The sequence below is a fragment of the Garra rufa genome, chromosome 1, assembly GCF_049309525.1.
Source record: "Garra rufa chromosome 1, GarRuf1.0, whole genome shotgun sequence".
In the NCBI taxonomy this organism is placed as follows: Eukaryota; Metazoa; Chordata; class Actinopteri; order Cypriniformes; family Cyprinidae; genus Garra; species Garra rufa.
The window spans coordinates 23,256,700-23,272,609 of record NC_133361.1 but is presented as its reverse complement, the minus strand read 5'-3'; the positions used below and the strand labels follow the sequence as shown (position 1 = coordinate 23,272,609).

The 15,910-nt window shown below is 41.8% G+C and overlaps 1 protein-coding gene across 1 annotated transcript in view; it reads left to right on the top strand.

The window, feature by feature from the left end:
- LOC141297893 (Fc receptor-like protein 2) overlaps window positions 1–15,698 on the top strand; it is a 34,652-nt gene extending 18,954 nt beyond the window's left edge. Inside the window, exons 4-13 of the mRNA XM_073828391.1 lie at window positions 144–151; window positions 10,713–10,839; window positions 11,105–11,275; window positions 11,366–11,647; window positions 11,948–12,190; window positions 12,286–12,390; window positions 14,031–14,126; window positions 14,989–15,075; window positions 15,198–15,257; window positions 15,357–15,698. Coding sequence (XP_073684492.1) covers window positions 144–151; window positions 10,713–10,839; window positions 11,105–11,275; window positions 11,366–11,647; window positions 11,948–12,190; window positions 12,286–12,390; window positions 14,031–14,126; window positions 14,989–15,075; window positions 15,198–15,241 — 1,163 coding nt within the window. The 3' untranslated portion in view covers window positions 15,242–15,257; window positions 15,357–15,698. The remainder of the gene's footprint in view (window positions 1–143; window positions 152–10,712; window positions 10,840–11,104; window positions 11,276–11,365; window positions 11,648–11,947; window positions 12,191–12,285; window positions 12,391–14,030; window positions 14,127–14,988; window positions 15,076–15,197; window positions 15,258–15,356) is intronic.
- Window positions 15,699–15,910: the final 212 nt, after the last annotated feature.

Here is a 15,910-nt window from a genome sequence, read left to right as displayed (position 1 = left end):
CAGAGTTTTAAGCGTCTACACAGAGTTCAAATGAACTTCTGGAGGTCCAACACAGGGCTTTCGCCAAGGGAAGACCTGCTACATTACGCCTTAGTGTAAATAGCGAGGCTCAAAGGAGCCTCAAGCTACTAGAACTTCCCAAGATAGAACTGTGAGAAATTGGCCTAAACATGAACTGTTTACTCTAGGAATCATCATTCTACTCACGCTTAGAACAAGGTCAGTCTGAAGGACAAAAAGATGGTTGATGTATTCACAAGCGCCCCTTTTATACTAGTAGGCGCCTTGTTATGATGTCATAGGCTGGCGCCGGCCAATGTCAAGTTCATTGTCGTTGTTCTATAAGAGATTCAGAACCGGTAACGCTGAAGGCAGTTCCCATAGTGTCCACCAGGACGCAGCGTAGAGTTCCCTCCGGAAGGGAACTAATGTTGTTATAATCAAAAAAGCTGCATATAATGCACAATGAATATCTTATTCATATTGCGTTTATACTTTTATGATTTTAATGAAAGGATTCAAAAGAACACAGATTTCTATAAGCTTGAGTTTTGAACTGTTTCAATTCTCAATCGATTCTCAATAACTAATGCATCTTTTATTGGCCATCGCATTCACAGGCTCAGCAGACTTGTCTGTGATTGACTACAAAAACCAAAAAAAAAAAAAAACATGTAAACAGAAACCTTTGACACTCTTCACAGAGTGCTCAGAAAAATACTCATGAGATTGTTTGAAATCATCAGGTACCAAATTGTCCAGGTTCTTGGTAATACTGGTACTACAGAAAGGCTGGTATTGTTAAGATTTCAGTATCAACAGACTGAGGTACCAGAACTATTGACAATTTATTTACTCTCAATGATTTTATATTGACAGATTTTCCTACACCAACTCTGACTGTGCTGCCACAGAGTTCATTGTTTATTGGAGACTCAGTTACTCTGAGATGTGAGGTGAATCAGTCATGGGATCCACTGGAGTTTCTCTGGAGTAAAAACTCAAACCCTGAATCTACTGAAGCGGCAAATCAAACAATCAATTCAGTGAAAGTCTCTGATGGAGGAGAGTACAGGTGCAGAGCACAAAGAGGGGATCATTACACATATTACAGTAAACCAGTAACAGTGACAGTATATGGCAAGTATTTTTCCTCACATAATGAACTGCTCTGAGAAAACAATAAAAAATTATTCCATGACACACTGAATCACTGACTATAACAGCTATAGAGAACAACACTTCAGTCTAACCTGATTTAGCATGTATGTTTTACAATCAAGTAACTGTTCATAGAGTTAAAAGAGCATATTTCATTGTGAATTGTTGTCATTGTACAGAAAGACCAAAAGCCAAAGTGACCATTACACCTGATCAACATGTATTCAGAGGAGAGACAGTGACTCTCAGATGTGACATTTGTGGTGAAGGAGTCATTAGCTGGCAGTACAGCTGGTATAAAGACAGTTCAGTCAGTGTTTTCAGGGATCAACGGAAACACACATTCAGTTCTGTTAATGAGTCTGACGCAGGTAAATACTCCTGTTATGGAGAAGAGAGAGGAGGATCACGAACATCAAACATCAGTGATGCAGTTACACTGACAGTATCAGGTGAGTTTGATCATCCCTTTATATACACACACAAATGTAAACATGTCTTTAATAAATTATTTGTCTATTTTAGTTCCCAGAGCAGTTTCAAGAGCTTATTCACAGAAGTGTTTGACCTTTCACTCTTTGCGTTGTGTTCAGTAAATACTGGACTTAGCCCTATAATTGCTGCTAGCAGCTATATTTTTATACAATGTCTGTAAAATAAAAATGCACAAACTATTTACCAGATAAAGGGACAAGATTTTCTGTTGGAAAAACGGTCTCAAATCCAAATTACTTTATATTGACAGATATTCCCAAACCAAATCTGACTGCGCTGCCACAGAGTTTATTGTTCATTGGAGACTCAGTTACTCTGAGATGTGAGGTGAATCAGTCATGGGATCAATTGGAGTTTCTCTGGAGTAAAAACTCAAACCCTGAATCTACTGAAGCTGCAACTAAATCACTCAATTCAGTGAAAGACTCTGATGGAGGAAAGTACAGGTGCAGAGCACAAAGAGGAGGACATTACACACATTACAGTGAACCAGTAACAGTGACAATATACGGCAAGTATTTTGCTCACAAAATGAACTGCTTTGAGAACACAATTAAAATAATTCATAAGGCACTGAATTAGTGACACTAACAGCTATAGACAAGACAACACTTCAGTCTAACCTGATAAATAGCATGTTTTACAGTAAAACAACTGTTTTTATTCAGTAATGTGCTCTTCTTCTTTTTTTTTTTCTTTTTTTCTTTTTTTTACTGTGAAATTGTGTTGTCATTGTACAGAAAGACCAAAAGCCAAAGTGACCATCAAACCTAATCAACATGTATTCAGAGGAGACACAGTCACTCTCAGATGTGACATTTATGCTGAAGGAGTCACTAGCTGGCAGTACAGCTGGTATAAAGACGGTTCAGTCAGTGCTTTCAGTGAACTACAGAAACACACATTCAGTTCTGTTAAAGAGTCTGATGCAGGTAAATATTCCTGTTATGGAGTAGAGAGAGGAGGATCACGAACATCAAACATCAGTGATGTAGTAACACTGGCAGTATCAGGTGAGTTTGATTATCTCTTTATAAACAGACAAACTTTTAACATGTTTTTAGTGATGTTTTGTTAACAAATTTCGGGAGGAGCTCACGCAGATAATTAACACGGCCAATTCACCATCAGCAATCACACTCCCTATCCAATCACTACAGTCCCTTTAAATAGCCAAGCAGTCCTACCTTCACTTATCTCCGATTTTCAGCATTGGCACTCCCAATCGTCGTAATATGTGACCCTGGACCACAAAACCAGTCTTAAGTCGCTGGGGTATATTTGTAGCAATAGCCAACGATACATGGTATGGGTCAAAATTATTGATTTTTCATTTATGCCAAAAATCATTAGGAAATTAAGTAAAGATCATGTTCCATGAAGATTTTTTGCAAAATTCCTACTATAAATATATCAAAATGTAATTTTTGATTAGTAGTATGCATCGTTAAGAACTTAATTTGGACAACTTTAAAGGTGATTTTCTCAGTATTTTGATTTTTTGCACCCTCAGATTCCAGGTTTTCAAATAGATGTATCTCGGCCAAATATTGTCCTATCCTAACAAAACATACGTCAATAGAAAGCTTATTTATTGAGCTTTCATGTGATGTAAACATCTCAGTTTTGTAAAATTTAACCTTATGACTGGTTTTGTGGTCCAGGGTCACATATGTCCGAGATACACACGTCTTCCGAGGATCATTCCTCAGATGCTGATAATCCTGCAGCTCCTCCAGCCTCCATCCTGGTTGCCGCTCAGGCCACCAGCGCTCCGCAGGATCCATCAACCGAGCCCGCGGCTGCATCGCGGGGACGCCAGCTTACGCCGTCTCCACCACCTTCCAGGCGTCGGGCATCTTCCCCAGCATCCTCTTACGCTTCAGCCTTCTCCGGCGCCCCAGCCAAGGAAAAATGGACCGTAGCTGAGCTCCGCAAGGCGCTCACCAGCGCCGGCGTCGTTTTCCAACGCCGTTCCTCCAAAGCGGATCTCCTCGCCCTCTATTCTTCTCTCCAACCGCAGGAAAAGCCTACATCTACTCCTCCTTCCAGGGCCTCAGGCAGAGCGCGCTTGGGCCGCAGTGCCCCCTACTCCACATCAGGACGCAGCAGAAGGCTGTCACCGAGCTCGGGCCACGCCCCGGACACCGCAGTCACCAGCCACTGCCATCCTGCTCGATCTTCGAAGCGGAAGCTCGCTGCTCATGCCGACAGAGAGCCGGCCATCGCCTCTACAAGCCGCTGCAGTAGCATGAGCTCGCCCACTCCAGCGGCCGATTCCCGTCCTCAACTTTTGCCTCTCCTTTCTCTCCCCTTCCCATGGCCCGCAGCACCGCCTTCCGCTCATAGCACGAGCATTCCCCCGCTCTATTCCCCTTCTTTTCCCCCCTCTCTTTTCCGTTCCAGGAGACGGCCGCAGCTCAGGCTTACTGCCACTATCAGTCCCCGCAGCCACTTTCCCTCTTCCTCAGGCCCGTGCTCCCTTCTCATTGGCCTCAGCCACACCCCTTCCAGCCCCTCCAACTCCATCAGAACCCAGATACTGGCAGGTGCGGATGTTGATCTTTTTACCCTCTTGTCACCTATCTTACCCTCACCCTGCCGATCGCCAAATCAACTGTGGCGATTTCTCAGTCACTTTAAAAAATTCAGCACCCGTCCAGTCACGCATTCTGTCATTTGCAGAGTTTACCATCGCCTTCACCCGTTACGCAGAAGTCATCTGCACCATCTTTCCCCACAGGAGACGCGAGCTCAGCGACTATCTCTCAATAGTCGCTGAACTCGCCCTGTCATATGGAGGTTCCCTCTTTTACACGTACTATAAGATGTTCGCCGCAAAATGTGCCATCCGCGTAGCCCAGTGGAACCAGTGTCCTTATTGGGGGGCTCTGGACACCGACCTCCATAACAGAGTGTTCCTGGGCTGCCGCAACATTTCTTGCGCGGTTTGCCGTTCTTTTTCCCACCCCACCTCCAACTGCCCTTTCAGCAATCCATCTATTCCTCCCTGCCCCGAACCATCCCAACCCAAATCCACGAGCTATGTCCCGCGTCTCATGGAGACCCCAGTTACCCCTACTCCCACACTTCGCCGCCGCCCTTCTTCCTCCGGCAACCAAGTCTGCACCGACTGCAACAGCGGCAGGTGCACCAGACAGCGCTGTCGTTTCATGCATGTGTGCAATTTTTGTGGCGGCACTCATGCACGTCTGGTTTGTCCTGTCCATAAAGCTGCAAATAAAAATCAAAAAAGATATTTATCGACTCCTGTCAATGTTTCCCGCTTATCTGCTGAATTGCTTCATCACCCTGACCCTCATGTCGTACGTTATTTTCTTTCAGGTCTCACACATGGATTCCACCCCGGCGTCCTGAGCCTCCCCTCCCAAAACCTCATCTGCCCAAATCTCCACTCCACTCCGCTCTCACCGAACCCGAAATAGTGGACGGCCTAATCAAAAAAGAAATAGACTTAAATTTCATGATAGGCCCCTTTTCTGTCCCTCCCTTTAGCATCTATTGAGTCAGCCCCATCGGCGTTGCCACCAGAAAATTCTCAAGCAAAAAACGCCTCATAATCGATCTCTCATCCCCGCATAATTCCCCATTCCCTAGCATTAACAGCCTCATTCCGCTCAAAGAGTTTTCTCTCCACTATCACGACGTCGACCAAGCCACCACCCTGATTAAAAAGGCAGGTTGTGGCGCTTGGTTGGCCAAAGTCGACATTACTTCTGCCTTCAAAGTAATGCCCATCCACCCAGATTTCTGGCACTTACTTGGCATCCGCTGGGAGAATGAATTCTACTTCGCTGTCTGCCTTACATTCGGTTGCAAAAGCAGTCCTAAAATCTTCGACACGCTGTCGGAGGCAATTTGCTGGATCCTCTCCAAACAATTACAACTTACCCTATCTGATCCATCTTTTAGACGATTTCTTAATCATCTCACCCCCAGACTCCGTCCCAGCCGCACACCTCTTGACAACTCAAAAGCTTTTCTCAGAGCTCGGGATTCCCCTCGCCCAAGACAAAACCGAGGGTCCTAGCACTTCCATCGAATTTTTGGGCATCAATTTAGATTCCCAAAAATTCCTGGCTTCCCTACCCAAAGAAAAAATTGACAGGACGATTCTGGTAGCCTCCACTCTGTTAACAAACTCTAGCTGTTCAAAACACGAGCTGTTATCCGTTCTGGGTCATCTAAATTTCGCGATGCGCATCATCCCTCAAGGCCGCCCCTTTATCTCCAACCTCCTCTCCCTCTCCTCCTCCGCCCACGCCCTTGAGGACCGCATTTCCATAACTGACTCTCTCTCGTTTTGCTTTTTAGAAATTCAGATCGCTGGCTCCAGAGGCGGACCCGCTCCCAACCCCAGTCCCTCCTTATTCAGAACTGATATTCCCGTAAACCTCCCTCTGAGGCCTCTTCTCGAAGCATCCATCAATTCCATTCTCCAAGCAGTCTCCCCTAGGACTCTCCAATCCTATCTTACAGCATGGAAATGCTTTAAAACGTTCCACTCCGCCTACAGTTTACCTTTCCCTGATTTTTCCCTGATTTTTTCCTGCTTACCGTCACCTCATTTATCTCCCATCTCAACTCTAATAAAAACCTCCAAGCCAGTTCTATTAAAGGATACCTAAGCGGAGTCCAGTTTTTCCACAAACTGTTATATGGCTCACCTTCACCCCATATAACCAATTCTCATACATCCCTCCTAATCAAAGGTATACAAAAAACCCAGCCCAGCCGCCCAGACCCCAGACAACCCATCACCCTAAAGATACTGACCAAATGCATCTCCACCCTCCGTAAATGTTACCATTCCATCCATACCGCCCGCACATTAGACGCAATGTTTATCCTGGCTTTTTTCGGTTTCCTCAGATGCTCTGAGCTCGCCATTACATCTGGCTTCAACCCAGCCATCCACTCTACCATCTCCGATCTAGCAGTTCTAGACGGTGAAACCATCTCTTACTTCATAAAGCAAAGTAAGACAGACCAAACTAAGAAAGGCCATTTCATATATATCTTTAACCTTCAATCACCCCTCCAACCTTTCCAAACCCTCCTAGCTTTCCTTCAGCTCAGGAAATCCCAATCCAGACTCCCCTCCGACCCTCTTTTTACAGATGACTCCAACCGCCCCGCCACACGCTTCTGGTTCCAAAAGCACCTTAAATCCATCTTGCTTCTCTCTGGCACCCCAGCTGACAATTTCTCCAGCCATTCATTCCGCATAGGCGCAGCAACCACAGCCGCTCAAAAAGGCCTCTCCCAACAGCAGATCCAAGCGCTCGGCCGGTGGTCATCAGAAGCTTTCAAAAGCTACATCCGATCAGATCGTGCTTTCATCAAGGAAACCCATCAAACCCTAATCGGCCAACCCGTTTTAGCGCCAGCCCACCCCCGTCCACGCCATCTCTAGCCCGCTTCAACCATCCCCTCTGCGTCCCTTTTCCATGGGACATCTTGCTTTCGTTGAAGCCCCAGCTTATTTCCAATACACGCAGCATGCACGCCCCCACTGGAGCCCCCGCTTATTCCCCTTATACGCAGCTACGCTGGCTCCTGTTGAAGCCCCCGCTTATTCCCCTACACGCAGCAATGCACGCCCCCACTGGAGCCCCCGCTTATCCCACATATGCGCAGCAATGCACGACCCCGCCGAAGCCCCCGCTTTTTTCCCCTTATGCGCAGCAACGATGGCTCCTGTTGAAGCCCCCGCTTATTTTCCCACGCGCAGCAATGTGCGCCCCCGCTGGAGCCCCCCGCTATTCCCCCTATGCACAGCAGTGCTCGCCCCCGCTTTTCCTCTCACGCACAGCAACGCATGGCTCCTGTTGAAGCCCCCGCTTATTTCCCTACGCGCAGCAACGCGCGCCCCCGCTGGAGCCCCCCGCTTATTCCCCTTACGCACAGCAGTGCTCGCCCCCGCTTTTCCTCTCACGCACAGCAACGCATGGCTCCTGTTGAAGCCCCCGCTTATTTCCCTACGCGCAGTAATGCGCCCCCGCTGGAGTCCCCCGCTTATTCCCCCTATGCACAGCAGTGCTCACCCCCGCTTTTCCTCTCACGCTCAGCAACGCATGGCTCCTGTTAAAGCCCCCGCTTATTTCCCTACACGCAGCAATGCGCGCCCCCGCTGGAGTCCCCCGCTTATTCCCCTTACGCACAGCAGTGCTCGCCCCCGCTTTTCCTCTCACGCTCAGCAACTCAAAGCCCCGCTGCAGCCACCGCCTTTTTTCCCCACGCAACAGCAATGCTCGCTCCCTCGAGAGCACCATTCATAATTCCCTCCTGCCTCAAGTTTCACTCCCACAAAATGCTTTCTTCTTTATCTACCCCAACAATGCCCGCAGAAGCTCCTCCCATACTCTGTCTACTTCTAAACATCCAGCATCCCTTCAGCCAAGTTAAACTTTTTTGGGGGGTTATCTGGCTGCTGTCCTGCAGTTATTTGCACTTTGGGGGAGCGCTATTGGGTTCGGGCCAAATGCCGAGCTCGGACCCCTCTCCCTGGGCAGGGGGAGTGCCCGGGCTCGGGAATGACTACCGAGCTCGGAGCCCTCTCCCGGACAGCACGCCAAACACGCTTAACTTTTACGCCGTTTATTATATGTAAGAGCGAACTCGTGAAATGAGTGATTTCTACATTTCAGATTGATCTTATTTTAAAGTGTTTCTCCACAGAAGTGGTCAACTAAAGGAGACTCAGTGACTCTGAAACTTTCAAATACTGAAGTCTTTATCATCAAAGATTGTAAAATATATTGTTAACTGTTTTTTCTTCACCACCAATTTTTTCCCCCAAAATTGGCTAACACAATCTTCAACACAGTCTCACAAATTTTCAAAAATTTTCACATCCATGAACAGTGACTGAGCTCTGCACTCTTGAGAAAACTAATGTTATAATCAAAAAAGCTGCATATGATGCACAATGAATTTCTTATTCACATTGTGTTTATACTTTGATGACTGTAATGATATGATATACAATCATACAGAATTCTATAAACTTGCGTTTTGAACTGTGGACTTGCCTGTGATTGACTAATTAATGCTTCAAAAAATATTTGTAAACAGAAACCTTTTTCAGAAAAAATACTCATGGGAGTGTTTGAAATCATCAGGTACCAAATTGTCCAGGTTCTTGGTAATACTGGTACTACAGAAAGGCTGGTATCGTTAAGATATTAGTATCAATGTACTGAAGTACCAGTACTTTTGACAGCTTTAATACTCTCAATGATTTTATATTGACAGATTTTCCTACACCAACTATGACTGTGCTGCCACAGAGTTCATTGTTTATTGGAGACTCAGTTACTCTGAGATGTGAGGTGAATCAGTCATGGGATCCACTGGAGTTTCTCTGGAGTAAAAACTCAAACCCTGAATCTACTGAAGCTGCAAATAAAACAATCAATTCAGTGAAAGTCTCTGATGGAGGAGAGTACAGGTGCAGAGCACAAAGAGGGGATCATTACACATATTACAGTAAACCAGTAACAGTGACAATATACGGCAAGTATTTTTCCTCACATAATGAACTGCTCTGAGAAAACAGTAAAAAAAAATCTATGACACTGAATCACTGACTGTAACAGCTATAGAGAACAACACTTCAGTCTAACCTGATTTAACATGTATGTTTTACAAAATCAGTATCTGTTCATAGAGTTAAAAGAGCATATTGTTTTCATTGTGAATTGTTGTCATTGTACAGAAAGACCAAAAGCCAAAGTGACCATTAAACCTGATCAACATGTATTCAGAGGAGAGACAGTCACTCTCAGATGTGACATTTGTGGTGAAGGAGTCATTAGCTGGCAGTACAGCTGGTATAAAGACAGTTCAGTCAGTGTTTTCAGGGATCAACGGGAACACACATTCAGTCCTGTTACTGAGTCTGACGCAGGTAAATACTTCTGTTATGGAGCAGAGAGAGGAGGATCACGAACATCAAACATCAGTGATGCAGTTACACTGACAGTATCAGGTGAGTTTTTTCATCCCTTTATATACACACACAAATGTTAACATGTTTTAATAAGTTATTTGTCAATTTTAGCTTCCAGAGCAGTTTTAAGTGCTTATACACAGAAGAGTTTGACCTTTCACTCTTTGCACTTTGTTAAGTAAATATTGGCCTTGGCCCCATAATTGCTGCTAGCAGCTATTTCTAACATTGTCTGTAAAATGAAAATGAAAACAATTTACAAAGTTGGGGGGAAAAGCGTCAAATTATTTTATATTGACAGATATTCCCAAACCAACTCTGACTGTGCTGCCACAGAGTTCATTGTTTATTGGAGACTCAGTTACTCTGAGATGTGAGGTGAATCAGTCATGGGATCAACTGGAGTTTCTCTGGAGTAAAAACTCAAACCCTGAATTCACTGAAGCTGCAACTAAAACAATCAATTCAGTGAAAGTCTCTGATGGAGTAGAGTACAGGTGCAGAGCACGAAGAGGAGGACATTATACAAATTACAGTGAACCAGTAACAGTGACAATATATGGCAAGTATTTTACTCACATAATGAACTGCATTGAGAGCACAAAATGATTCATAAGGCACTGAATAAGTGACTATACCAGCTTTAGAAAACACCTCAGTGTAACCTGATATAACCTTTTATCACAACAATGTGCTTTTTTTTACTGTGAAATTTTGTTGTCATTGTACAGAAAGACCAAAAGCCAAAGTGACCATTAAACCTGATCAACATGTATTCAGAGGAGATACAGTGACTCTCAGATGTGACATTTGTGGTGAAGGAGTAATTAGCTGGCAGTACAGCTGGTATAAAGACAGTTCAGTCAGTGTTTTCAGTAAACTACAGGAACACACATTAAGTTCTGTTAATGAGTCTGACGCAGGTAAATATTCCTGTTATGGAGAAGAGAGAGGAGGATCACGAACATCAAACATCAGTGATGCAGTTACACTGACAGTATCAGGTGAGTTCGATCATCTCTTCATGAACACACATACGTTTAAAATGTTATTAACGAGTGATTTCTCAATTTCAGTTCAGAGAGCAGTTTTAAGTGTTTCTCTACAGAAGTGGTTGACTGAAGGAGATTCAGTGACTCTGATCTGTGAGATTAACAGCTCCTCTACAGGTTGGACATTCAGCTGGTACACTGAAACTGTTTCATCAGGTAAGATATAGTGTTTTTCATGTGGCAACTTCTGTATGAACTAGTTTTATTAAAATCAACAAAATATTTAATATGTCTGAGTCCAAGCATTACAGACCAGATATGAAGTAAATGCCCCAGTTCCTGAAAATCAAGGTTTGATGTTGCCCTGTTTTAATCAACCTGAATATATTGAGTTTGAAAACAAAAGTAAATGAAGTAATTCAAAAGTGTCAAATTAAGTAGAAATAGCTCATTAAGGTGAAATCTACAAATTATTTTACAGACATTACTGATCATTATAAGCTGCTCTCGGACAGCAGCAGAGGAGCTGGAGGAAACTACACTGTCAGTTCTGCTGCTCTAAATCACACAGGAGTTTATGTGTGCAGAGGAGAGAGAGGAAACCCAGCCTATGAAACAACCTACAGCAACAAACAACCACTATGGGTCACTGGTAAGTTCAAATTAATTTAAATGATTGGTAAAACTTTAATAAAGACAGTTTTCATGTTCAAATTTTAAACAGCTGTAATTGTCTTCTCAGGTGTTTCTCCTCCAGTCTCTCTGATCATCAGTCCCAGCAGATCTCAACACTTCACATCTGTCTCTCTCTCTCTGAGCTGTAAGGACCAGAGTAACTCTGATAGATGGACAGTGAGAAGATACACAGATCGTTGGGGACTGGAAGATTGTTCATCATCAGTGTGGGGATCACAAACAGGATCTAAATGTACAATCAGCTCCACCATCACATCAGACACTGGAGTGTATTGGTGTCAGTCTAAATCTGGAGAGAACAGTCATCCTGTTAATATCACTGTACACTGTGAGTCTGTGTTTCTTTCAGGCAGCATACAATCTGAAAAGGTTTACCAAGTGCAGGGATCACTAGATACATTTAAACTAATTACTACTTATTAAAATAACTAGTTCAAACTAAGTAAGCAACCACCCAGAAAACTTTAAACCCACACAGCTATGAACACACTATAAACCACGTTGATACTTAAAAAACAAACTCAATGGGCAAGCACCATTAAAATGTAATTTCGTGAGAATACTGTTTTTATTATGTCACCAATTATATTTTTACTATTTACAGTTCATGTTTTCTCTGTTTCTGTAGATGATGTGATTCTGGAGAGTCCTGTTCATCCTCTGACTGAAGGAGATACTTTGACTCTACGCTGTTTATATCAAAATTCGATTCTACCAAACCTCAGAGCTGATTTCTATAAAGATGGATCACTCATCCAGAGTCAAACTACAGAGATGATCATCTCTAATGTCTCAGAGTCACATGAGGGTTTCTACTACTGCAAGCACCCAGAGAGAGGATCGTCACCCAAGAGCTGGATCTCAGTCACAGGTGAGACTGTAGACCAAAAAATCACTGTTAAAATGTTCTTGTATCATTTACAGCACAATTGTTAATGTAAAATTAACGATTCTCATTCTTAACAGCCTCTGACAGTCTCAATCCCATGATAATTGGAGTGACTGCAGGACTGACTGTCACATGTTCGATCATTGTCTTGGTCCTGCTGTGGCACTACAGAAACAACGAAGGTTCATCATCTGCCATATTAAATTCATTGACACATTTGCAGACACTTACTCTGCCTCACCTGGTCTTAACTGGTCTCCTAATGTTTTAAAGGGTTATTTGAAGGCTAGACCATCTTAGGCTTGTTATTTATTCAGTTCAAAATTATTGATAAAAAAATACTGAATTTTCATGTCTTCCATATCTAAGCAACTTGAGTCCTTAATCCTTTGTCCACTACTTGTATGATGCACAAGTTGCTACATCAAAAATATTTGATTTCAGTTTGGATGCAGCCAGGGGCGGACTGGCCATCGGGAGAACCTGGCAGCCAATTTGGCCCGCTGCCATTTTTTTTTTTTTTTTTTTATCTTCATATATATTGTTGTTGTTGTTTCTGTTGCCTGCCGAATGTACTTAAGTGATTATTTCCAAATTCGCCATTCAATAATAATACTCTAATAAATCTTAATCCGGTTTGTCTTGACTGACAACGCAATTCGCCATGTGTCCGCCAAAAGAATGCAAAACTCGATAATGGAGAGCCCAGGTGGAGCAGAGAGTCGAAACTGTCCTGTTCAGTACTTCATTTACAGGTCAGATACATCTGTAAATAGACTATTTTAGTTTTGTTTACTTAGTTAAACTGCTTGCAAATATTATCAATATCAGTCTGTTTGCTGAAAAATTAACAAAATGGCATAACTTGTAAAGAGTAGGCACTTAGCAGACAAATATTCACATTGTTTTATAACACGTTTAGAGGGAGCTAAGGCTAACAACAATACAACCCTTCCAAAAATTAACCATGTTTTCACTAAAAACCAAAAAACATTGTTACTATAGTTAAACTATGGTAACCACAAATTAACAAAGGTTTTGCTACACTTTATGGTATTTGTAGTAAATGGTATTTGTAGTTAAACTCTGGTTATACAAATTGTAATCAAAATGCCAAAAAAAAAAAAAAAAACACGGTTACTACTATACTTTCACCATAGGCCTAATTAAACCATGGTTAATTTTCCTAAGGACAAAACATGACCCATGATAATGCAATAAAAATTCAGTATTAGGATTTTACTAAAGATATATTCAAGATGTAGCTATTATTGTAGGCCAGCAGTTTTGACATTTAGGCAAGATAAAACAATAGCACATGGTCCTAATGTAATACTTACATTTTTATAAAAAGGTAAATGGAAGTTCAAGAGATAATCTTTAATTATTTTGCGTGGCACCATCCAGTGGATTATACTTTTTTTATTGTCCATGGTTTCAGAATTTGTTGTGGGTTTTTGGGATGGCCTGGATGAGTGTGAGATTTCCCGGCCTGAAATTTTGTCCCAGTCCGCCCCTGGATGCAGCAAGTGTTAAGGCTTCCAGGGTTTTTGATCAGACTTACTGTGTGGTGAAAATTTAGGTGTTACGATCAATAACACTATGGTATTTTCAAACATCTGTGCATAGAGAAGGTTAAAAATCTGTGTGTGTGTGTGTGTGTGTGTGTGTGTGTGTGTGTGTGTGTGTGTGTGTGTGTGTGTGTGTGTGTGTGTGTGTGTGTGTGTGTGTGTGTGTGTGTGTGTGTGTGTGTGTGTGTGTGTTTTTTTAACCTTTTTTTTTTTCCTGAGAATGTTTGCATGAACATTTTATGTTTAATTAGGTGGATGGTCTCCCTCTAGTGTCAGTCAACAGAAGAACAGGAGTCAGATATCAGAGCAGAACCAGAGTGAAGGGACATACAAGACACTGCAGTCAGGTCAGTCTGAGTCATTACCCATGAGGCCCATGGATCAACATAATTTTTGATCCTGGAACCTTATTGTCCAAAAATATAGATCTAACCCTACCCCTAAACCTAACTCTACCCATAATTTATCCCTAAAATCAGAGGGAAATGATGTTTGAATAATAAGGGTGTAGAAGCACCTACTCTGGTTGTAAGGATAAAATTGCCATTTCAATTTTATTTCATAATATTAATTTTGCTCTCTAGGAACTGCATATGTTATGCAGAGCTATGTTTACATCAAAATCGTTTTTGCATTCTGATTCACAAAGCAACTGTCAGGATCATGGACTAGTATTCTGTGTTTTCCTAGTGTTTTTCCCCCCTTTGTTCAGTTTGCCTTGGTTTCCCCATATTTGGACTTCCCCTTCGTTACCTTGATTGTGTACACCTGTCTGGTTAAGTTGCCACTCCTCTTTGCTTCTGTTTAAATAGTCGTTTGTTTCTCATTCCCCTTGTCCGGTCTTAAAGTTTCGTTGTGTTTGTTTATCTTTGGATTTCTGTTTTGGTGTTTATTAAATACGTGTTATTTTGTACTCCTGGCTCCACGTGTCTCCCTCTGGCACCTCATTCCCTGCACGGCGTGACAGCGACAAAAATGCAATGACTTTTCGTCAACTAAAACTAGACTAAAACATGTTTTTTAAACAGTTTATTAAATGCTTATATATCAAAAGATCAAGGAAAATGTGATTTCTCATGTCACAATCCCTTATTTATTTGTCATGATTGTATTTTCCCAGAACAATAGTTATTTTCTAAAGCATCAGATCAAATCATTTCTAAGTAATTTAGCTTAAAACAAGTGTCTTTTCTCTGTTTTTCATTGTAGATAGTGTAAATGCACCTACTGAACTCGTCTATGCTGAGTTTGAACTGAAGTCTACAAAGATACAGAAAAAAAGCAATGGATATAAAGGTACTCCATAACAAAACAATCATAAGAGTAATATACATCAAAGACCTCTAGGGTTAAATTTACACATTATATTGTTCTTAATGAAGATTCAAGTTTTTTTTCCTATTCTTGGCATCTTCTAGGCAAAACCACTGAGAGTTCAGACATTATGTACACTAGACTGTAGTTGGAAACACAACAAGGTGAGTGTCAGAGAAACAACATAAATCACACTGTAGGAACTAAAGTAAAGGTACTACAGAAACTATGTAGTATATAAATGTTTGATTGTATATTTTCAGGTGCTGTACTGGATCTAGTGATTTGACATATATGCTGAGGATAAAAATAGAAAAGAAACTTTCAATCCTAGGATGCTCATGAGTTCAAGTTAAGGAGGTCGAGACCAGTGATCTGTCATTTCTCTGTAATCTTTAATGTGTAATGAGCATTTGATTCATCAGTACTTAATATTAGTGATGAAATCCCTACATATATAGGTCATCATTTGACAAAAGAGGGGGACTTTCTTTCCAACTGTTGAGTATGTTTGTTATTTATATTTACTTTGTCTTCTGGACATCAATGATATCAAATGTATTGGTTTCAGGTCCCTGGAAAACCTAAAAATATCAGATTATTTTAAAACTGTCATTTACACATTATGTATGTATGTAATACTCATCTTTAAAAATAAAAGTATATAGTGAATATATATTTGTTCACAGTAATAGATTAACTATAATGTTGTAACTTTACTGTAATTTTATTCTTATAATTACATGTTTATTATTATAATAGTGAATAGTCTCTATTATTGTTATTTATTTATTTATTTTATTTTTTTCTTTTGGGC